Consider the following 23157-nt stretch of genomic DNA (forward strand, 5'->3'; position numbering starts at 1 on the left):
CACACTGACAGACACGGAATGAGGGACTGGAGTAAAGCAATTGAGTGCATTGTGCTTTGGGGCCTCCTGAGGTAGAAGGCATGGTGGATATGTCCTTATACGCAGTCCTAGGTTGTCTTATCCATGCTTCTGGTCTCCAAGACCACCTGGAGGTTGCTTTCTCTAACCCACATCTTGTTCTACACCTCAACTGGGTTCAGAAAGCAAACTCAGAATATCTAATACCATGCCCATCATCTGCCTGTGAGCTATTCCTTCCTTCTGAATTTCTTACAGCTTCTTTCAGAAAATGGAACCTCTAGTCGTTCCAGATTCTAATAAATTTCTCAACCCTCCCATCCAGTTGGTGCTGTCTATTTTAACCTGACCCTCTCTGTGGCCTGATGCTTTTCCTCCATGGCCCCTGCTCCTCCCTCAGTCTAGCCCTCACCAACTACCTCAGGGTATATCGTTGCAGCTTTTTAACTGGCTTCTCCGGCCCCAGCCCTACACTCAGCGATCCACCCTCTAAACTGCAGCTGGAGTGAGTCTTCCAAGATGCTGATCAAATTTTCTCGTTCCCCTGCTCCAGCAATCCAGTGATCACCATGTTGCCCTCAGGATAAAGTCCCAACTTCAGAGTGTGTTGTGTGTGACCTGGCTCCTTGTTAGACCCTCCAATCTCGTTTCTCAGCTTTTTGCTATTTGCCACCAGAGTGTTAGCCATGCTCAGCCGCTTAGAGTTCTCACAATGAGCTGTTCTCTCTCAGACTTTATCTGCCAGGAATGTTTTTCTCTGTTCTTCCCAGTGCCCTTTTATTTGTTTATTTTTTTTTCTGAATCATTTACACGTATCTTTCAAGGCTCAGCTTAGTTGTGATTTCCTCCCAGAAGCCCTCCTTGATGCCCCAAGTCTGACCTAAATGCCTTTCCATTGACTCCTAAACATTGAGATGATCTACAACAGAGGTTCCCAGACTATGATTCAGGCACATCTAAGGTTCCCTGGATCCTTTCAAGGGGCCCAAAAGGTCAGGTATTTTCATATTAATACTAAAATGATGTTTGCCTTTTTCACTCTCATTCTGTGTACTGTAGAATTTTCCAAAGGCTATATGATATATGATATTTCAGTAGATTAAATGCAGAAGTAGAAATGGGAATCCAGCTGTCTTCTATCAAGCCAGACATTAACAAGATTTGCATACAGCTAACAATGCCACTCTTCACTGTTTTTGAAAACGCAATTATTTTTCATAACAATGTGTTATGCTAACCTGCATGTAATAGATTATTATTGTTACTACAAATGAATTAATAATCATTTTTAAATTTCAAAAATGAATATTTATAGTTTTAAACCCATAGAAACAAAAGCTCTTTGGGGCCCTTAATAATTTATAATAGTCTAAAGGAGTTCTAAAAGTTTGAAAACTGCTGATCTATGTTATCACACATATCACACTTTATATTATTGTGCTCTGAATTCTGTAAGAGAAGAGTCTGGGTCATTTATATGTGAGTTTTAGGCCCTAATACAATTTCTGATACATAGTAAACTCTCAATTAATACTTTTTAAATAAAGGACCTGATACACACATATGCATATGTATGTACATACACTTAAGAGTTTGGACAAAAAAAAAGACAATTTAATTTTTTACTTGACCTGGCCTAAAGCTACCTAATCTAGATAGTACACACAATTAACTAAACCAATAGTACTCTGAAGTTTTGTATCAGTTTTAGAAGCTCTATTTCTGTCCTTTTTTTTTTTTTTTTTTGAGCTCTAGAAATTTTGTCCAAAGACTGTCACTGAAAACTTTAAAATTAGAGCTCTTTATTGAATACACAACCTCTGAGTTCTTCTGAGTTGGCTACCTACTGGGTGTGTGTTATCAGTCAAGTACTTAAACTTGCTGAGCCTTAGTTTCCTCACCTGTAAAATGGAGAGCACTGAACTAGATGGTCCTAAGGGCCTTTTGTAGATTTTTTATGCAAATTTTCCTCCTTTCCAAGCACCTGTATTTAGATAATACTATTTTCTGTCTTCTTGGCTCTAAAACTGATAGTGCAGTGGCTGAATTTCTATTCTTCACTGACTCACCACCCTGAAGTTCTTTGGTAGAAAGGTGGCAATTTTCTTCTTTTGAAAAATTTATTATTGAAGTACAAGTGACATACAATGTTATATTAGCTTCAGGTGTAGGATATAGTGATTCTGCAATTCTGTACATTACTGCTCAGTGCTCACCATGATAAATATACTCACCACACAGAGAGTTGTTACAATATTATTGACAGTATTCCCTATGCTGCACTTTTTGTCTCTATGACTTTTTTTTTTTTAATTGAAGTGTAGTTGACACAATGTTACATTAGTTTCTGGTGTACAACAGAGTAATTCAACAACTCCATATGTAATTATGCTATGCTCACTACAAATGTAGCTATTATACTATTGACAATATTCCCTGCATTGTACCTTTTATCCCTGTGACTTATTCATTCCATAAATGGAAGCCATAAATGGTATCTTCTACTTCTCTTCACCCATTTTGCCCATGCCCTCAACCCCTTCCCTCTGGCAACCACCAATTTGTTCTCTGTATTTATGGTCTGTTTTTGCTTCATTGTTTTTTTTTATTTTATTTTACATATGAGTGAAATCATATGGTATTTGTCATTCTCTGTCTGACTTATTTCACTTAGCATAGTGCCCCCTGCATCCATCCATGTTGTCACAAATGGCAAGATCTCATTCTTCTTTAAGCCTGAGGGATTTTCATATATATATATATATATATATATATATATATATATATATATATATATCCCCCCCATCTCTTCTTTAAACATTCATCTCTCAATGAACATTTGGGTTGTTTCCTATCTTGGCTATTGTAAACAATGCCACAATAAATAAACAAACAGGGCCCTGGGTGGCTCAGTGGTTTAGAGCCTGCCTTCAGCCCAGGGCGTGATCCTGGAGTCCCGGGGTCAAGTCCCACATCAGGCTCCCTGCATGGAGCCTGCTTCTCCCTCTGCCTGTGTCTCTGCCTCTCTCTCTCTGTATCTCTCATGAATAAATAAATAAAATCCAATAAACAAACAAACATTGAGGTACATATATCTTTTTTCAATTAGTATTTTTGTTTTCTTTGAGTAAATACCCAGAAGTGGAATTGCTGGATCATATGGTATTTCTAATTTTAATTTTTTGAGGGAATTTCATTCTGTTTCCCACAGTGGTTACACCAGTTTGCATTCCTGGCAATAGAGTTCCCTTTTCTCCACATTTTTACCAACGCTTGTTATTTCTAGTCTTTTTAATACTAGCCATTCTGACTGGTGTGCAGTTATATCTCATTGTGGTTTTGATTTGCATTTCCCTAATTAGTGATGTTGAGCATCTTTTTACATATAGTCAACAGACATGTGAAAAGATAATCTTAGCTTTTTATAAATACTCTCATCTAGCCACTTGCATTCTTGTTCCAGATATTTGATTTGTAAGGAGGTCTTACTAATCAGGAAAGTATTTAGAGCTAATCTAAATACAGGGTTCTAACAGTACTGTCAGCTCTGTCCTTCAGTGTCACGGAGAAGCCCCTTTTTCAGCAGCCTCATAACTTTATGGACATGACAGGAAATGTTTACTAAGAGAGATTAATTAACTGCAATTAATTAGGTCAGGGGAGACCAAAGCCATGGGACAAAGAGAGAAGGAATGAACAGGGAAAGGGAAGAGGAGAGGAAGGGAGGGGAGCGAAAGAAAGGAGGGAGGAGAGGAGACCAAGAGAAGGCAGGGACTAGGAGGAGAGGAAAGAGAAGAAAAAGGCAAATGAGAAGCAGTGGTCAAGAAAGAAGGAGGAAAAGGGGACTGGAAAGAGAGAGCACAGAGTGTGGGGACTCATTGAAAGCAGAGGTGGCTGTGATGGGACTGGGTGAAGCTGTGTGGCATGCGCTGGGGTTCTCCCAGAGGCTTGGGAAATAAGAATGGGCCACAATGGATGTTACTGTCCTTTGTTTTTCTCTCTGTGAACCTCCTGGGAGTAAGTCTGGTTAGAAATGCAGTGTGGGGGCACCTGGGTGGCTCAGTGGTTGAGCATCTGCCTTCAGCTCTGGGCGTGATCCCGGAGTCCTGGTATTGAGTCCTACATCAGGCTTCCCGCAGGGAGCCTGCTTCTCCCTATGCCTATGTCTCTGCCTCTCTCTGTGTGTCCCTGATGGAAAAAAAAAATCTTGAAGAAAAGAAAGAAAAGAAAAGAAAAAAGAAAAGAAAGGCAGTGTGGTGTAGTAGTTCACTACTCTGGACTCTATAGTTCACTACTCTGGGTTCTGGAACAAAACTAATTATCTGTTTAGTGACTTTATGAACCTTGAATAAATTACATAATTCCTCTAGGCTTCAGCGTCTTCGTCTGTACAGTAGGAAAATTTGTGAAAACTAAATGACTACATAAGCTATTAGAGGAATAGCTGGTAGATGGTCATCACCCAAATGGTCAGTATAGCTATTTATAATATACTGGATGTGAAAAACCTATAGTGAAGCCATTAAATTATCATAATCCTAAATTCTAAGGTGTGACCATCTCAGGTCCTCTTTGTGAGATTTAGAAGTAGATAAAGATGATCTGATTTGCTCATTCATTCCCCCTGGAGGATTGGGGTGCTTGAGGCAAGATCTCCCTTAGAGGAAGTGAGCAAAGCTTTGGGGCAGCCTTACTCCCTGGGAGGATCCCCAGCTTCATTCCTGCAAAAGTATTGTGTAAGTACTTGGGTTTGTCTGTATTTGAGTTTTCCCTTCTATAAAACAGACGGTGTGGGAATCTTGAAGCATAATGTTGTCCTGGCACCTGATCAGTGCTCAATTAATATTGATCTATTATTATCCAGTTTATTCCCAATTATTTTACTCATTTCTGTTTTTATTAGACTTCGATGATATGCATTTTGATCTTGTTTTGCCCTTAAACTTGTTGATTACTTCTTTTTTATAGACCAATAGGGAGCAACTGAACTCAAACCCTGGATTTGTTGGAGGAAACTCTTTTCCATCATCAGAATCAGGGATCTTTCTGGGCTCTTCTTTTTCCAGTTGAAACTATCGTCAACGGTATTTGGAGATGATGAATCAGCTCTACTTATCCTTTCTATATGATACTGAGTTCAGAATAGGACTTCCCACCTGGTCAGTTTTAGATAATACCACTCCATGCCTTTTTTTTAATGCTCTTTCTTTCCAACCGACAGCCTTTTACTTTTATTCTAGGGTAATTTTATCAGGAATATTTTTATATTCTAAAGTCATCCCATTCAACCTTTAGAAAAGAAGCTTAAATATTTCATAAAACATTTCAGCGTTTGAGTTTTCTTGTGGCATCAGAGTTAAAACTGCCTTAAACCATTTCATTTTCTCTTCAATCTTTTTTCTCAAAGCACACACCATATCCTCCCTTCTGTCAATTACTTACCCTGTGTTAGATCTTGTGGGTAGGAACATGGGTAAACGTGTGAGGCAGTGGAATCCAAAGCACCTCTTTTAACTTCTTGGCCTTTTATCTTGAGCCTCTGGGTCTTGGGTGGCACATTAAGTACATAGATAGCTGACTAGGAAAGGTAAATTGCATTTGACTACTATTGTGTAAAAACCTAAATTGGGCATTTCGTATAGGAACTATGTGTATAGGAATTAACCAGAAATGTGAGACTGAATACATATGTCAGTGAATATACGTATAAAATCTCAATGCATTATTTCATTTCTAAGTGGAGTTCTAACTTTTCCAATTATTGGTGCCTAAATAAAGCTTCCTTTTGCCTAGGGTCAGAGGATTGCGATTACTTGCTGGAAGCCATTGTTAATGTAAAGATTGGCTCCAAATCATGTGGCCTATTTCGAAAAGGTAAACCAGATTGTTCTGAAACGTTTGGCTATTAAGGGAGAATCATCCTGTTCAGATGTACTGGTGGCATAAGGAGCTGGGGAAATCCCTGCTGACCTGCAGGCTTAGGTGCTGCCTCCTTCACGTTGCCTCATCGGATCACCTGAGACAGAAGGCAGGGCTCCCTCCTCTGCATGCCCAGAGCAGTTGGTGCCACCTCTCATCCCATGGCTGTGTGAGGACTTTTCTGATCCATCTCCCCTGTGGTCTAGCACAGTGCTGTATGCTTAGTGAATAATCAAAACTTTCTAAGTGAATGAGATAAAAGATCAAAGCAGAACTTATTAATTAGGAATGATTTTTAAAAATCATTTTTTAAGGTGTGCATGGGTGGCTCAGTCGGGTGAGTGTCATCCACCTCTTGGTTTTGGCTCAGATCATGATCTCAGGGTCGTGGCCTCCAGCCCCGCCTCGAGTTCCATGCTCAGCGAGGAGTCTGATTCTCTCTCTTTCCCTTTCCCTCTGTTCCTCCCCTGACTTGCTTGCTCTCTCTCTCTCAAATAAGTGAAAAAATAAAATCTTTTTATTTTAAAAAATCATTTACCAAGCCCTAGTTTTACATCAGACTTTAAAAAAATCTATTTTTCTTGAAATCCTCATGTAAACCCAAGATGGATATTACTGTCCCTATCTTACAGATGAAGAAAATGAGGTTCAGAGACATTAGGTAGCTCATTTGGTTTATGCTGTTAGTAAGAGGTAGATGGAGCCTGGATTCAAATTCAGTTTTGTCTGGTTGCAGCAACTGTTCTCTTAATAATATCCATACTGGTTCATGATGGGAATGTCTTTTTTTCCCCCCTCTTTTAATATAACCTCTTTTGCCCCCTGCAGTTAATCCTCATTTAAATGTTTTTCAATTTCTAATTTCTGCTAGGGTCTTAGACAAATTGTTAGATCAGTTGGCCTTTCATGATTTCATGTGCTGCTAAGGAGGCTATCTGGACTCACATTCTTAGCTCACTACTTTCTAGCCATAGGGCACTGGACAGGTCTCACCTCCCAGAGCCTCAGTCTTCTCACCTGTAAAACAGGTCACAATACTACCTACCTCACAGGGTATTTATGAAGCTCAAATTATCTGTTGTATAAAAATACTTTTAAAAGGTCCTGGCATACATTGAGTGCAGTTTGAGGATCACATATTGTTTCTGCTAGCGTTGTTCCAATGAGATCATTCAGTGAATCTTTGAATACTAAGAAAGGGGTAAATACATTATAATAAAGGTTTAAAAGACTTGACAGTAGAGGCTGAACAATTTTTTCATAAATATAGTGAACTAGTTCATTTTTTCAATGCCCTTCAGTGAGTCCCCATCTAAAGGCAGCTAATTTGATCTAGACAAGGTCACACATCATGCTTGATTTCTTTGTCCACTGAGAAATGAGAATCTTTTTGAGGGTGTACACACATACAGACACACACACACACACACACACACACACACACAGTCTAACAACAAGAAGAAATTAGCAGTTGAGGTCCTTGGCTGAACTCCTGAGAACCAAGGGCCATCTTCTCTGTGATGAAACTGAGTCAGACTCATCTATCATTGAGGCACTGATAGAATGGGCTAATTCCAGCGTGTAACTGCCTCACATTTTTGGTTGAAATTTTCCATAGGTTACAAGTGAACTTTACAGTGATTTTTTGCTTGAAAAAAAAAAAAAAAGGTGTATGTTCCTTGCTAAGCGTCAAGCCTCATCAAAGATCTTTCAGAAGAATGAACAGAAAACAGTGAATTTGAAGGGAAAGAACCAACAGCTCAGAGAATTTTACCTCAGTGCCAGGACTGTGGGGCTGAGAAGAATTGTTGCTTCTCTGAGAATACTATTTCTGGACGTTGGTGTGGTGCTCTGAGAGAAACTGACTGTGGAGTGGGATGGGGGTTCAGGCCCCAACTCTGCTAACTCCACCATAGGCAAGTCCCTGACCTTCTTTGGCTCTCTTTTTCCTCATCTGTACATTGACCAGATTCAGCACCACTCTACACACCTGTGACAACACGGCGTCTACTTCCTGTTGTAGATGTCCCCTTTTAGCTTCTTAGAGAAATAGCTTTCAATTTCAGTGTGGTCTAAAAATCATGGAATTCTATGCAAGATGACCCCCCCGGGCTTTCAGTACCTTAAGGCAGAGACCATGTCCCATTCCCCACTGTCCGTATTGCTGGCTTCTGGCCCCATACCTGATGCAAGGAAGGCGCTCCCTTCTCATTCCTGCTCCATACGACAGCCTTGCTGGAGGGCAATAGTCATACCTCCACAGTTTGTATTTAGCCAAACTAGGTTTGCTGTAGAGAGAAATAGGTAGGAAACTAAATGAAATAATGGGCATTCTTAACCTGTCTTGAGAGTGTAGCTATTTGTAAGACTCGAGGGTAAATTTTCCTTGTGAGTATAATCTTCAAACGTATGTGAACCAGCTGAGGGCTCTAGCAGATTACTTTTTTACAAACCTGAGAGTGTACATTTGCATGCACTTTGTGCTGCTTAGTCTTTAAAGAGATTGATGCCTTAGAAAGTTTAAAAGTAAGATTTTTAAAGAAGCACTTCATTAAGGAACTTTTAAAATGCAAATGATTTGAAAGTGGGGAGTGTGCTGTCAAGTGGTGGTAACAAGGCTGACAGCATTCCATTTTCTCTCACTGTTGGATGACCAACGTGGATCCTTCTGGGTGCGGAATCCTGGCTTGGCTCTAATGAAGAGTTAGCTTATAGACTCAAAACATGTGTCAGATATGAATATGTCTAAGGACCCATGGGAAAGGATACAATTATGGGGGGGTCTGGGAGGACAGGGGCCTGTGGACTGAGTCACACTCCGTGTGCCCCTAGAGAGCTTGGCAGGGGCCAGAGAAGGGTCAAGGAAGAAGGGGCAGAGAGGGACAGTCAGGAAACTGGTGGTAGAGAACAACAGGAAAGAGGCTATGCAGGTACGCAGGTACGATACTTCAGCAGGAGTTTAAACAAGGAAGGCTGTAAGGGGGCCTTTCAGAGATTTGTAATTCAGCCCGTAGCAGTGAGTCGAACATGCAGAAAATGTGCTTTTATGTAGTGCGATGGCAACCTTGGATTGTGTCACGAAGAAAATCTGAGTCTTAAAGTCATCTTGGACTCTCAAAGTATGTAAGTGTGAACTCAGAATGTTAGAGAAACGAACACAGATGGGTCAAATACCGAGAATAATAACAAATTTGGATACAGACAGAATTCTGATTACAGACAGAATATGTTTCACAGAAAAATCCAGGAGAATATTCCAACTCTTTATTGACTGTAAAAAATTTTTGACTATTCAAATTACTTGACTTGAGTAGGCCAGTGCTTAGACATGCTTTATGTCCTACCGAAATTTTTGCTGCATTGATATTTATCTTTTTATTCCCAACAATGCCCAGCAGTGTGCTTTATACAGAGTAGGTAGTTAATAAATATTGGTTAAAGAAGTGAATGAGTATTTGTCATACTAGGTATTTGTCATACTAGGACTTGATCTGCATTACATAATGAATTTTATGTTTTTCCCCATTTTCCTGTGTTGTTAGGTATGTTACCTCCTTTTCCTTCACTCACACCACAAAGGACTCTAGCAGAGCTTTGGAGAGTTAGCATCAAATATTTATTGTATGCATCCAAATGTGAGTTCTCCACACACAGCATGGCTCAGTATATAGAGTGGCACTTAGTTGGCCTTTCTAAGGGGCCCACTTCTGATATGGGGATACTACACAGTGCACTGTCCACTACGCAGAACACTGGTGACAGTACACACATAAAGAGGCTGAGAGAGGTGGAAAAACAGCAGGTGACAAAGGTATCAAGAATCGGATGGACTCCGGTTTCATTTGCCTTTATGACCTCTTTATATTTTTGTGGTTACGCCTATTAGCAGGAGGGGAGGTGGAAAGCTAAGAGCTCCCTAAGGAGGGGGTGTTAAGCTTTTTATTATAAGATTATAAGGATTTTCCAGCTTTCTGTTGTGATGGCAACAGAACTTTTTAGCACCGGCAAGAAAAGAGTTGAGAAAAGGTTGCAACCAATGAGAATTGGTGAAGTAGGGATATAATTTAGAGGAAACCCAGAGGGAAGCCTTGACAGGACCTCTGTTTCCTCCGAATCAGATAGCCTTGGTTTTGCTGTCTGGCTAGGCTATGCAGAGAGATCATCCAGAAAGGTTCACCTGGGTCCCATGAGTTTGCCTAATCTGCCTCTCATGGATTTCAACTAACTGTGTAATCATGGTTCTGTTAGGAAATCTGTCACACATTGTTTAATACTCGTTGGCTGAGACTAACCTTTTGTGATGAGGTACCCATGCAATCACATATATGCATGTTGCTTAGTTTGCTTGTTTTTTGGAGGAAGAGATTATAAATAGTATATAACTGGTTATATTTCAAATAATGTCTTCTACTATTGGTCTTCTTGGATTTAATCGGTTGTTTCCAAAATAATTTACTTCCTGACTTAATTTTCTCCCCAAACCAATTTACAGACAAAACCACTCAAGTCCAAATTCAATAGTAAATACTATTTAATAATATAAAAGATCATTTCATCTCACCGTTATCAACCATCTAGATTCTGATACTCTGATGAGCTTCCATAGATGGTATTTCTGTAAGTCCATGTAGCCAACAAAGCGTGTCTTAATTTTTCACTGAAATTAGTTATGAGAACATCAAGAATTAGGACTTCAGTTCTAATACACTCTACCCTTGTTTCTGCTCACAAGTTACTGTACACATCTGTAGGGATCTATGGTAAACATCAAGTCAAATAAGAATTTCTGTATTCCGAGTTGTGGGAAGTCTTCCAGAAAGAGGGACTTGGGGAGTGCTGTTTTAAACAGGTGGGAATGCTTGACTGAAGAAAGTGAGCCTGAAGTAACATCTGTGTTAAAAGACCCAAGTACTGGGACACCTGGGTGGCTCAGTGGTTGAGCATCTACCTTCGGCTCAGGGCATGATCCCGAGGTCCAGGGATTGAGTCCCGTATCAGGCTCCCCACAGGGAAGCTGCTTCTCCCTCTGCCTATGTCTCTGCCTCTCTCTGTGTGTCTCTCATGGATGAATAAATAAAATCTTAAAAAAAAGACTCAAATATTTGAGAGGAAATTAAAAACAAGACAACCCTCAAATCTATGGAAATGTGGAAAAGGAGAAAGAGCAGACAAACTGATACCCTCAATAAATGAGAAAGGGCAAAAGGAATTACTTGGCATGGACTCCTAGCATTTAGAACAAGATACAATATGAGAAAATTAGAGAATAGGATGATTTGGGTGGATCATCAGAAAAATGCCTTCGGCAGGGGAATGTGTTGTGTGAAACCATCCCCGTTGGATATGTTTTCACTTTACCTGGAAGAAATGCTTCTGAGTGATGACCAAAGGAAGCCCCAGTGATGTCATTAGTTTGGAATTGGAGGCTAGGAGTTGAGGCATGTGAAACTACCTCCTCATTTCCAGCCCTGGCAATTGCAAATGCATAGGCCTTAGTTTCTAGTTAAGATGACCCCAACATGATATTTCTTATTGGCTTTACCAAAGCAATCTGATTAAGGTGGGTTTGCAAAAGAATGGGTGTGATTATCCCCTGACCTTGGCACAGTAGGAATAAAATAGGGTAAGTTTGGATAACATTTAGCAACATGGGAAAACAGAGGACATACTAACACGTGGGATGATTGGCTGAGCTCCTCATGGGCTGAGGACATGCCAGAGCATGATGGGACAATCTGATGGATGCCGTGGGCCTTCATGCCCACATCTCTGCTCTCTCTCCTTTTGACAGACAGGAATGTGTTTCTGAGTGCTATTTGTCAGCCTTTCTCACTTGCCACCATTCTCAGTCCCATTTTCTCTTCTTTTAATAATCATTTTGAGGCCAATCAACTGCTGGGATTAAAGGGTTATAAATCTTAGACTATTGTTTAGGAGAAAACAGAGGCCTAGCTTCTGAGAAGCATGATAAAGAAAATGAATTTTCGCCTCTTCTCAATTCAGTCTCAGAATATGCTCAGTTAATCATTAGAGATATTAATCAAAATTAATCAAAAGGCAAATCTCAAGAACGGGTTAAGTTTAATAGGGAAAAAACAGCGTCCCAAGCCATTTCAGTGGGCACAAATGCAGCAGCCTGTCCTTGCTCCTGTCGACCTCCAGGTGGTGCTGTTTCCCCAGACATGGAAAGCAGGCGCCCAGCCCCATTTCTTTCCCTTAGGTTCACAACTGGGCTTTCATTTTTTTCAAAATATTTTCCGTTTCTACAGATGTGTTCTTTTAAATGGTCAATAGATTTTTATAACCACTATTCGAGAAATTGCAAGATTATTGTGATTTGTGCTTCTTAGCCGAGAACATTTCTTTATGTGTGGGACACACCCAGACTCAGGTGTTTACGTTTTTGCTCATTGATCCCACCTCCTCTACCCTTCCTTGCTTCTTAGAACCCAGGCTCAGCCACAGACAGTTGGGCTGTCAGTAGAACTCATCCAAATCCCTTTAAACACTTATGTGATTTAAAAATAGATTTGTAGTTCAGTTAAGGCAACTCAACTCCATTGGCTTCTGAGTAAAGAACACCATCTTTCCGGGAATGCTTTTATCCCTCAAAGCCAGCGAGGGTTCCTAGCAGACCTGACCTGATTTTTTGGTGAGGGGGCACTTGTCAGACACCAGAAATGTTTTGATGATTGGAAGACACGTTTATAAAGACGCCTGACAATCCAATCCAAATTTCTCAGAAAAAAAAAAAAAAATGTTCCTGGGGAAAAGCTGCGAGGGAATCATGCACAGTTTCCTTCCATTTTGATAGATTTCAGTGCCTGGAATAGTGGAAATGCCATTCCACAGTGTGGAACTAGAATGGGAATGGAGTGCTATCAATTTTACCCTCCATGAGGTTTGGAATTTTTAAGATTGGCTTTAAAGAAATGATCAACTAACATGCTTTTCTTGTCCTTTTTTCCCCTTCTCTTTTCTGTCACAAAGGGGTTTGTAAACAAGCTGGATGAATTCATTCAGTGGTTAAATGAAGCCATGGAAACCACTGAGAATTGGACACCCCCTAAAGCAGAGACGGACAGCCTTAAACTGTACCTGGAGACACACTTGGTAGGCAAGACTGTGTTGCTTGTGCTGTTAGTAATGGAAAGATTTTAATGCACTGCTTGTTTGTTTATGGGGGAATATCAATTTTATTTATCAGAAGTCATTATATGCTAATGAAACCAAGTTTTAATGGGGTAAACTGCAAAGGCTGAAAATTTACAGGCATTTCAAGTAATATACTATGAAATCTAAATCCTCCATATTTCAAGCTATTTTTTCAAAACTGTTTCCAGAAAGGTAAGTAATTAACTTAAAAATGTACTAAGCTCCTGTTCTCTAAAGCTATAATTGAAGGTTTTCTTCTTCTGAAAAAAATAAATAAATGAAAGAGATCATTTTGATGACCATTCTAAGCTTTCTAGAATTCTTGTAAAATTAATGAACCTCTCATTATCAAGAGGGTCTACATTATCTGTTCTACACTGGGTTATTTTAATAAAATATTTAAAACGATGATCTCCATCATTTTTGCTGCTATGTGGTTTTTTCAGCATATAATTAATACAACTGTCATTACACTCGTCCCTGTGCACAGGGAAAATCATGGAGGGGAAGTGGAAAATACTTGGATGAATATGCTTCTGAATATGTTAGAAGCAAGAATTATAGACTGGGGGACATTTGATGAACCTCATGAGGTTTTTACTGAATGCTTCAAATGGCCGATATCAATTATGAAGGGGTGGAAACCAAGTAGTGGAGTGTGATAAAGCATGAAGAAAAAGCACGTTGTCATAGGAAATGAAAATTCAAGCTTTAAGGATCTCATCTTTATTCCTTTCACCGATAGCATAAAATTGACAAAGGCAATGAACACGGATCCTTGGGTACCCAACTGTGGGGTTGATTTTCTGCCCCTCTTACACACTCAGAATTTGGATTGAATAAACATTGTGTGGGAGTCCTACACGTGTGCAAGCTCACAGAGTTCCAGACAGTTCCCTGTGATGTTAAACGAGAGAATGAGAGAGAGGGAGACGAGAGGGGAGAAAAGGGGAAGGAGAGAGAGGATGTTTTAGGCTTTTGGTTTTTACTTTTTGCAGTATGTTTTATATCATTGCAAGTAAAACAGCTTCAAAATCCTATTGCTGCATGAAAATAGCCTTGTAGATGATAAAAGATGACAAAACTATGTGTAAGAGGATGAGTGTATTGCTTCTCTTTTTAGAGACCCGGGTTGATGGTGTGTAAAAATGCCAGTGACCCTAACCACCTCTCTTGTACATGGGTTTTTACATATTGCCCTTGGTACTCAATTCCCTGTTCAGTAGAAACTTGATTTTTTTTCTTTTAAAGAGGGCATTTCATAATAGCAAGATAAAGATATTCAGCGCTTTATAATGTAAATTGTATTAATTAGAATGTCAACTTTTCACTGGCATTGTTCTGACAGAAATTCTAATCTGTGTTTAAACAGGAGTATATGAACTTTATTTCACATTAAGTGTGCTGTCTTAATTTCTCTTGATTTAATATTTTATGGAAAACACACATTTAGTTTTTGAGGTCCCAGAGGGCATGGGGACATGAAGAGGGCTTTAACCCTAGGCTATTTGTTGAAAGCCAGACTAGGAGAGTAGGAACCAGGGTCTCACTTCTCTTTGGGATTTGAGCAACATGGCCTCTTTGTAACCAATGCGCACTCATCATTCTCAAGTCCCCCTTACAGAGTTCCTTTCTTAGTATTGCCGTGTTGGCCTCTGCCTCATTCTAGCCCAACAGTATCCAATAGAACTTTCTGTGAGAATGGAATATTCAAGGTTGCAATGTCCAACATGGGAGCCACTCACAACATGTATCTCCTGAGCACTTGAAATGTGGCTTAAGCAACTGAAGAAATGAATTTTTAATTCTAATTAACTTACATTTAAATGTAAATTGCCACATGTTGTCTGTGACTACTGCATTCTAGCCTTAATCAGTTGCCAAACTCTTTACAGCTGCCCATAATGAATTGCACGTATGTGTACCTGCCTCAAAATGACAGTCTCCTCCGAAATGTGCACCCATCATCCCCTTTGTTGTGGATCTCTACACTAGATCCACAGCAAAGAGTCCTTCTTAAAATGTTTATCTCTTAAAGAATAACCTTGTTGTTACCTAATGATCAACACTTTCTTGAAATGAGTTTTCCCTAGCATCACCTAATTATATTGGTTGGAATAGAGATAACATAGGAGCATCTTCATCTCTGCTTTGCAAATAGTGAGGCACTATGCTCTCCAGATCTGCTCGGTGAATGCTAAATCACAATCACAACTTTGACTTCTGAAATTATGAATAATGCTGGCTACCAGTTACTGAAGACTCAGTGTGCGTGGATTGGCAGTGATACTTACCGACAATTATTGAGTCACTGCTATACTACGTGCAGTGCCTGTTGCTCTAGATACAGCCTGTTGTTTAAACGTCCCTCAAACAAACTCTGAGTTACTCAGTCTCTGAGGACAATGTCTACCTTGTCCTCCTGATCAATACTGTCATTTATATTTTTTATTGTATTTCCTTACTGTGTTGCTGAGTTAATATTAAGTTAATATTCTTCTCAAAAGAAGGCAAAGAATGCCTGCCTTCCCATAAAGAGAGTATACAACTAAGCTCAGAGATTTATATCCTTGAATTCAACTTGAATAAGTCATTACTGCTCCTCACTGAGTGGGCAAGTGGTACCTACAAGATTATCCAGTATGTAGAGATAGTTATATGAGTTTCTTTAAACACGAGTTTCTTTAAACACCTCTATAGATTCTATAATTTAACATTAAATCAACAGACATGCAAGCCCCTGAGTTTGGTGTCTTCCATGGTTTAACAATGTGTTAGAAGAACTGGCACCCTGCAGTGATTATTGTAAAGAAAACAAATGTAAAGACAATAACAAAAGTTGCACATTTATATTTTGATACTTAATTCAATTATTTTCCATGACGGTAACCAAGGGTTTTTACCAACACAAATCAATTAAAGCTTCACAATACCTTTATGAGAGATATGAAGGAGCCTTATTTTAACTGTAAGAAATACTGTGAAATTGCGATGATACATCAATGATTTTCCATGATAATTAATCATCTGCTTGCAACCTGGCTGCTCCTTTCAAAAAACAATTCCTAGAAAATGACATTCTCAGGGAAATGTCAGTCTGGAAAGGTATTTTGTGAGTATTGAGCATCCCTCTTCTCTGAAAATCACTTTTAAAACAGATTGTATACTTATGCTCTTGGACAGATTCCCTTCTTCCTCACCTTTGTCTACTTTTTTCCTTAAAACAGCTTTATGGTGGTATAACCAACATACAATAAGTTGTATATGTTTAAAATATATACATCTAAAACTTTCAACAAATTGGCAAATGTATACAGCCATAACACCATATTCACAGTCAAGATAGTGAGTATATCCATCACCTCCAAAGGCTTCCTCACCACCCTTTTATAATTCTTTCCTACCTTCTCTCCCGCCTTTCCCTAATCTCTAAATAAGCACTGATCCGCTGTTACTATGAAGATTATTTTGTACTTTTTAGAATTTTACATGAATGGAATCAAACAATATGTGTCCTCTGTCTCTCTTTTTCATCTCCCCCCCCACCCCCCGATTTCTTTCACCTAGTTTTAGGATGTTGCATGTTTCAACTGCTTATTCATTTTGGTTGCTGAGTAGTATTTCATTGTATAGATTTATCAGTTTGTTTATCCTTTCACCTGTTGATGGACATTTAGGTTGTTTCTCTCTTTATCTTTCTTAGTGGCTAAAGAAAGAGAAGTCACAAAAAACTGCATTTTTGACTCAATGCATCATAAATAGAAGCCTCATAGGGGCACCTGGTTGGCTCAGTGGTTGAGCATCTGCCTTTAGCTCAGGTCATGATCCCAGGGTCCTGGGATCGAGTTCTGCATTGGGTTTCCCGCAGGGAGCCTACATCTCCCTCTGCCTGAGTCCCTGCCTCTCTCTCTTTCTGTGTCTCTCATGAAAAAATAAATAAAATATTTTTTTATTTTAAAGAAGCCTCATAAATAGTTTTGGGCAGACTATTTAGATTTTTTTTCCCCTAAGAGAATTTATAATATCTTCAGACTTAGAGGGCTTATGAGTAAAGCATCAGAGCAGGACAGCAACTTCTCCCTCTAGAGATTTCATTTCATGTCCATATTTGCTTCTGAAAAGATAACTCTGATCTCCCAAGTTGTTTTTATGAATGCCTAACTCACCAAATGGGCACCACGTTGTATAAAACCAGTTGCAGGAAAACAGCAGTTTTTAAATCCATAGCCAATCAGATATCTAGTAGGAGAATGCAAAGTCTATGACACCATAGAGCACAAGGGCATGATTTAAACTTGGGAGATAAATTTGCACAGGCAATACCATGTCATACTGGGCAAACATTAACCAGCCACATAGAAATAACGTTGGAGGAACAATGCTCTTAATTCAGTTTGATGAATAAGAAAACATGGGGAGAAATGGTGATGAAGAGTTCGTCTATCCAGCACCTGTGCATGCCAGGCAATTATGTAGGTGCTAGGAATACATGATAAATGAGTTTGGCTTCTTTCTTCCAGGGATTTGCAATCTAAGAGAGATGACCATAGATTAAATGTAGTCATCTATAGAGCCATAAATGGTAAATGTAATATAATTTTGAACAGTAAACTTCTCGTAGGATAAGCAAAGTACTGATAGGAACACAGAGAGAAATTTTTTTTCTTCTTCTTCCTGAGAGTAAGGAAGGCTCAAAGAAATAACTGGATGTAGACCTCATAGGCCATTTGTGATTTTTTTGGATAGAGAGGGGAGGAGAAGAGATGCGAGGAAATTTTATGGGCAAGTTAGGGAGGTGTGGTGAGCCATCTGGTGTGGCTGAAACTGAATTGGGGTCTTGTAGGATTGGGGCTGATGGTGAAGGAGATTGAATGTCTTTTTAATGGATTGAATGTTTCTCTGAGAGCAAAGGGACTCCATGAAGATTTGATTTGATTTTAAAACAGTAGAGTAACATGAATCAACTGTAAATTCTACATGAGGGTAGAGTCAGTTTGACATAGATTAAATGGATGAGGTCCATGGCTTAGAGAAAGGATAACTATGAGCATAATGGAAAATGGATTTGAGTATAGCATTTGAAAGATGCGGTTACAGACAATGTTTATCAGCTTTTTTAAAGGTGTGCGTTTTTTTTTTTTTTAATGATGAGTATATGGATGTAACACAAAATTCTAATGGTAAATAAAGGAAAGGGAATAAAAAGGTAGCAAGCCAAAAGTAAGCCTCCTACCTCTGTCCCCCCAGTTACCCATTCTCTGCCTCTGAGGCAACCAGTATTCCTTGGTTCTTTATATTCTTTCAGTATTCAAGGTATTTGAAAACAAATGCATGTGTGTACTTAACTTTGTTCCCTTGACTTATGTTACCAATAATTCAAAAAGAGCAAATGTAGAATTACTTTATCCTTTTGAATGCTGCAGTGTTCCATTTATGAGTATGCCATAATTCACTTAACTAGTTCTATATTGATGAAAACTTGGGTTGCTGCAGTCCTTTTAAAATTATAAACAGTGCCTCAGCGTATCTGCTTGTATATTCATCACATTGCATCATTGTAAGTATATCCTTAGGATAAATACCTTATATATGAAATTTCTGTGTCAAAGGTTATATACATTTACAATCTTTCTGTATTGCCAAATGGTCCTTTATCGAGATTGTACCAATTTATACTCAGCAGGGCATGGAGAATGCCTCCATGTGCACATGCTTGCTATTGAACTGTTATCACGTTGGTGATCTTTATCCCTTTGATAGTTACAAATGGCATTTCATTGTAGTTTAGTTTGTATTTCTTGTGTTTTAAGTGGAGTCGAGTACCTCTTCATATTTTTAGGAGTCATTTGTATTTCTTTTTTGAGAACTGTCTGTTCATATTATTAGCCTATTTTTTTCTGTTGGGTCATTGGCTTTTTGCTTCGAGATTTATGGGAGTTTTGTATATATTAAGGAAATGAGTCCTTGGTCTGTGATGTGAATAGAAAGTGTGTTAAAAGGATACTATTTTGGGGATTCTGTTCCAAAAGAACATGGATATCTCCACAGTTTGAGGAATCAAGAGTTCAGGAGATCTCAAGGTCAGGCTGATAAGCATGCAACAGGTCTCTACCCATCTCAAAAGCACGTTCAGATTCCAGCCCTGGAAAGACCAGTGTGCTCCAGGGAGTTTGCTTACCTAGGCATGGGTAGAATAAGACTGAGATCACGGAGGCTGTGGTTGAATGCATGGATGAAGTGATGTCTAACCATGAGAAAACTGGAGAGGAGGTGAGTCAGCGTTAGGTGGTAGGTGGTAGGTAGGTAAGAACAGAGGAGAGGGGATAGATGACAGGGGGATGGATCAGAGTTCTATTTTTGATGTTCTCTTTTGGATGGTCAGAAGCCTCAATGGCAGTGTCTATTTCATCTTTCCTCATCTTCCCTGAGGCAACTAATGTCCTTGACAATAGCACGGTGAGGCCTGCTACCTGCCAGCGGACAGAAATCTAACCAGGACTTGAATATATCGAAGAGTGTGGAAATTGGCAGAAAGCTTCTCTGTGTAGAGTGGGCCCAAAGCTCTAGGGCCTTTTGGGGGTGTGTGAAACTAGGGAACGTGAACATTACAAGAAGGATTTGCATGGGAAAGAGGGGACAGATGTTACAAAAGCTTGGTGACCATGGGGGAGCATGTGCTGAAGGTGAAAGAAACTTTGTCTTTCATGCAGCTGCTGACATTATGGAACTCGTTAAAGAAAAACATTGTATTCACTGGGAAAATAATTCAAACCAAAATTCAAATAAAAAAACATAAAAATAAAAGGAAAAAGTCTTACCCTCCCTTGGATAACTTGCATAAACAGTCTGTTCTATATCCTTTTGGACCTCTTTATATAAAGGTGCATACATTTTAAGAATTTTAAAATTCATATTTACATGCTATTCAATGACTTGCTGTTTGTATCTAAAGATATCTCAGACTTCTTTCTGTCAGTGCATGAAGATCTATTACCCATAGCACTTTTAGCAGCTCCTTAATTTTTTATTGAGTGGATGCGCCACAATTTATTTAATCATTCCCATGATGATGGCCATTTAAGCCATGTCCTTATTTATGCTTTTGCAAATAATACTGTAGTGAGCATTCAGGGTTTTTTTTTTTTTTTTTTTTTTTTTTACACATTAGTTGAAATTCTCCTCTTTGTCCCATTAGTGTTTATCTGTAGAAGCATTTCTGGGCCCCCATGGACTGGAAGTGTGTAATAATCTAGGGATGGATGTTGCTACAGGCCTAGAAAAGTGAGTAGAGCCCATGTTTATGTGTGTACAGAGGTTGAGTATGTGTTTATAGGGGTAGCTTGTAAAGCCCACCTTCTAGAACTTGTTCATTTCAGGATTAGTACCTGCAATTTGAGGGGGCTACCACAAGGTGGCGCAGAAGCACCAAATCCTGCAGACAGAGTTTACTGTTCTCGGTATCCTTGAAGGGTTTGAAATCTTCCTGTGTCATTAAGTACTTATAAAGACAAACTGGATTAAACTGGTAGTGTTCCTGGCTAATAAAATCTCCACACACTTTCATGCATTTATCCCATATATTTAGAACTTCATGTTACATTGTATTTTTTTTTTTTTTTTTATTAAATAGGTTTCATTTGTTTCGTTAAAAAATATATATACTTCTCGCGGAGTTTTTAGCCATACAAGAAAGTTTCCCCGAAGATGCTCAGCTGTTTTTCTTTTGCTCACCCTTCTATGTCCACCTCTGCTCCATTTTTCATTGCTCCAAGTTAAGAGATAGAGGATGGGCTTTCCTTTTCCCTACTTCCTGGTGCCCACCTCTCCCTGGCTACCATCCTCTGCTGAGATGACAGGCAGTCCTGGCCCAAGAAAGCCAAGCTTCAGAAGCCTAGCAGCTGCCACTGTACAGCAGCGACTGTATTGCTCAGCTAATGGGAGACTGTCAGTTAGACTTCAAAAGACTGAGCTGTGTGAGTTTGGCTGCCACTTCCCTCAGCCTTGCTGAGCAGAGCTAGTAGCCTCGTAGGAGCTTTGAAGTTCCATTTGCTCGTTCCCCTTGATTCCCATCAGTTTAAGGTGAATAGCTGAGAATTTAGTGGGGAGCAGCATTACTTCTCTTTGGGGGATTTAAAATACTCAGCTCTCAGCCTTGAGTTACTTCCTTTGGTAGCTTGGGAATGGAAAGCTCTGTTGGGAATTCATGAGCATGCGGGCATTTTGGCATTGATGTGTGGGGACAGGAAGCTCATTTTGGACACGTAGGAGCCCTGGACCACATTCCTTCACTTACATAACTAATTCTGTGCATCTAGGAGACAAATAGTATTGTCTTCCATTTTCAGTTTAAAAGGATTCCTGAACTGTTCAGAGCACCTGGGGATATACTTTGGGCCTGATTCAGTTTAAGGACTTGGGCCGTGATACCCAGCAGTTCTCATTGTTTTGAAAATTGTTGGTGGCTAGACATTTTACTAATTTATTATTTTGTTTATTGCTCTTTTTAAGATGTAATGATTGTTTTACATTAGGATACCAAGGAAACACTCTGTTTATTAAGCATTTCCTATTTAGGGGCTGAAGAGAATATTTGCAGACTGGCTTTGCACTGTGAGGGTTCACGCACAGGCCACAGGACACTGTGTAGACAAAAGCCAGGGTGTGGCCCAATTCTTCTAAGCCAGGGTGCTGTCACCTCCTGCCTCTCTTCTTGTATAGGCCCATGTGCAGATCCCACTTACCTACCGGGTGACATGGAGTTTTGGAATCTCGAAGCAGTTTACTCAATATAAGTGATATTAAAGTTAAGAGTTTCAGGCCTGAAACAGATCTGAAACAGAAAAATGCCTGTCATATCTGCTGAAGATTGTTGTGAAGATCAAATAAACATGTTGTATTTGATGATGCTTTGTTCATTTGGAGACCTGAGAAGAATGTGTGGTGTGAGAAGCTCAGGTGCCCCTAGAGAAGTTGGATTTCTCCCTATCCACCCAGACTGTCACCTCCTTGAGGGGATGGCTTGTGTGTCTCTTTGCAGTGTCCTCTGACACCCAGCCTTGTATGTGCATAATAAGTACTAAAAATATCTGCTAGATGAATGAATGAGCATTTGTAAGAGCAGTGTTACAACCATTACAGGCAGCACATTGTAACTAGTATTGTAAATCAGCAAACAATAACTGAGAATATCTGTGAGTTAAATTATTTCCTCTACTATTTCCAAACCAAAAATGGACTCTGGTCACAGAGCTTTCTGGGTATTGTCTGGTATATTTGTGACAATAGAAATGCCTATACAGGGAAAAAATTGGAATGTTTTTTCCTGTTTTCAGGATGTAATTCATTCCCTTTGGCAGAAAACACAAGGAAGATTTTTTTTTTGAAAACAAAAATATTAACTCCGATATTAGAAAGGTTTAAAAAGATTCTGCAGGTTAATGTTGCTATTTCAAAATACGAAGGCTGTATGACTAGACAGGATGTTAATGATTTGACATTACAAAATTTATTAAATTTATTTTTAAAGCATTTTGGTTCCCCCTCTCAAATGCATGAAACATGTGGGAGTTGGAATAGATCTGCCCCAGGCTGCCAAACAAATTTTTAATGGAACTGGAGTCCTTCAGGGATTGTCCTAAATCCACATAATATTCTTAAGTCTTGGTGTTTGCACTGGGACCTGTATATTAGCAGATGTACATGTGAATAATATACTTATATCCATCCATCACCTTGGTGACTCCACATCTGTAGGGGCTGCTGCACATCAATTATTCCCCTGCAGGGGGTAGAGCGATATTTGGGCCAGCATTGACCTCTTTTTCAATCAGAGCCTCAGAGCAGTGTATTCTGGAAGTCAAGTGGTCCCTTTAGACAGAACCTGTTTGAGACTCCACTCTGCCTAATGTGGCCACGCTGGGAAGTCAATGTGATTACCTGTGCCAGATGTGGAGGTGGCATCCAGAAAAGCAAATTAAAATTTGGTCACCAAGAGGCACTGTCAACACTTAGGATCTTTCTCCCATGTATCTAATTTTTGTATAAGGTATTAGTGAGTCTATCAGA

The 23157-nt window shown here is 39.4% G+C and overlaps 1 protein-coding gene across 11 annotated transcripts in view; it reads left to right on the plus strand.

Annotated features, from left to right (window-relative positions):
- AKAP6 (A-kinase anchoring protein 6) overlaps window positions 1–23157 on the plus strand; it is a 568763-nt gene that overhangs the window by 317633 nt on the left and 227973 nt on the right. For all 11 annotated transcript variants that reach the window (XM_072838209.1, XM_072838213.1, XM_072838216.1 and 8 more), the window contains one exon: window positions 12928–13050. In XM_072838209.1, coding sequence (XP_072694310.1) covers window positions 12928–13050 — 123 coding nt within the window. The remainder of the gene's footprint in view (window positions 1–12927; window positions 13051–23157) is intronic.

This window comes from Canis lupus, chromosome 9 (assembly GCF_048164855.1).
Source record: "Canis lupus baileyi chromosome 9, mCanLup2.hap1, whole genome shotgun sequence".
Taxonomy (NCBI): Eukaryota; Metazoa; Chordata; class Mammalia; order Carnivora; family Canidae; genus Canis; species Canis lupus.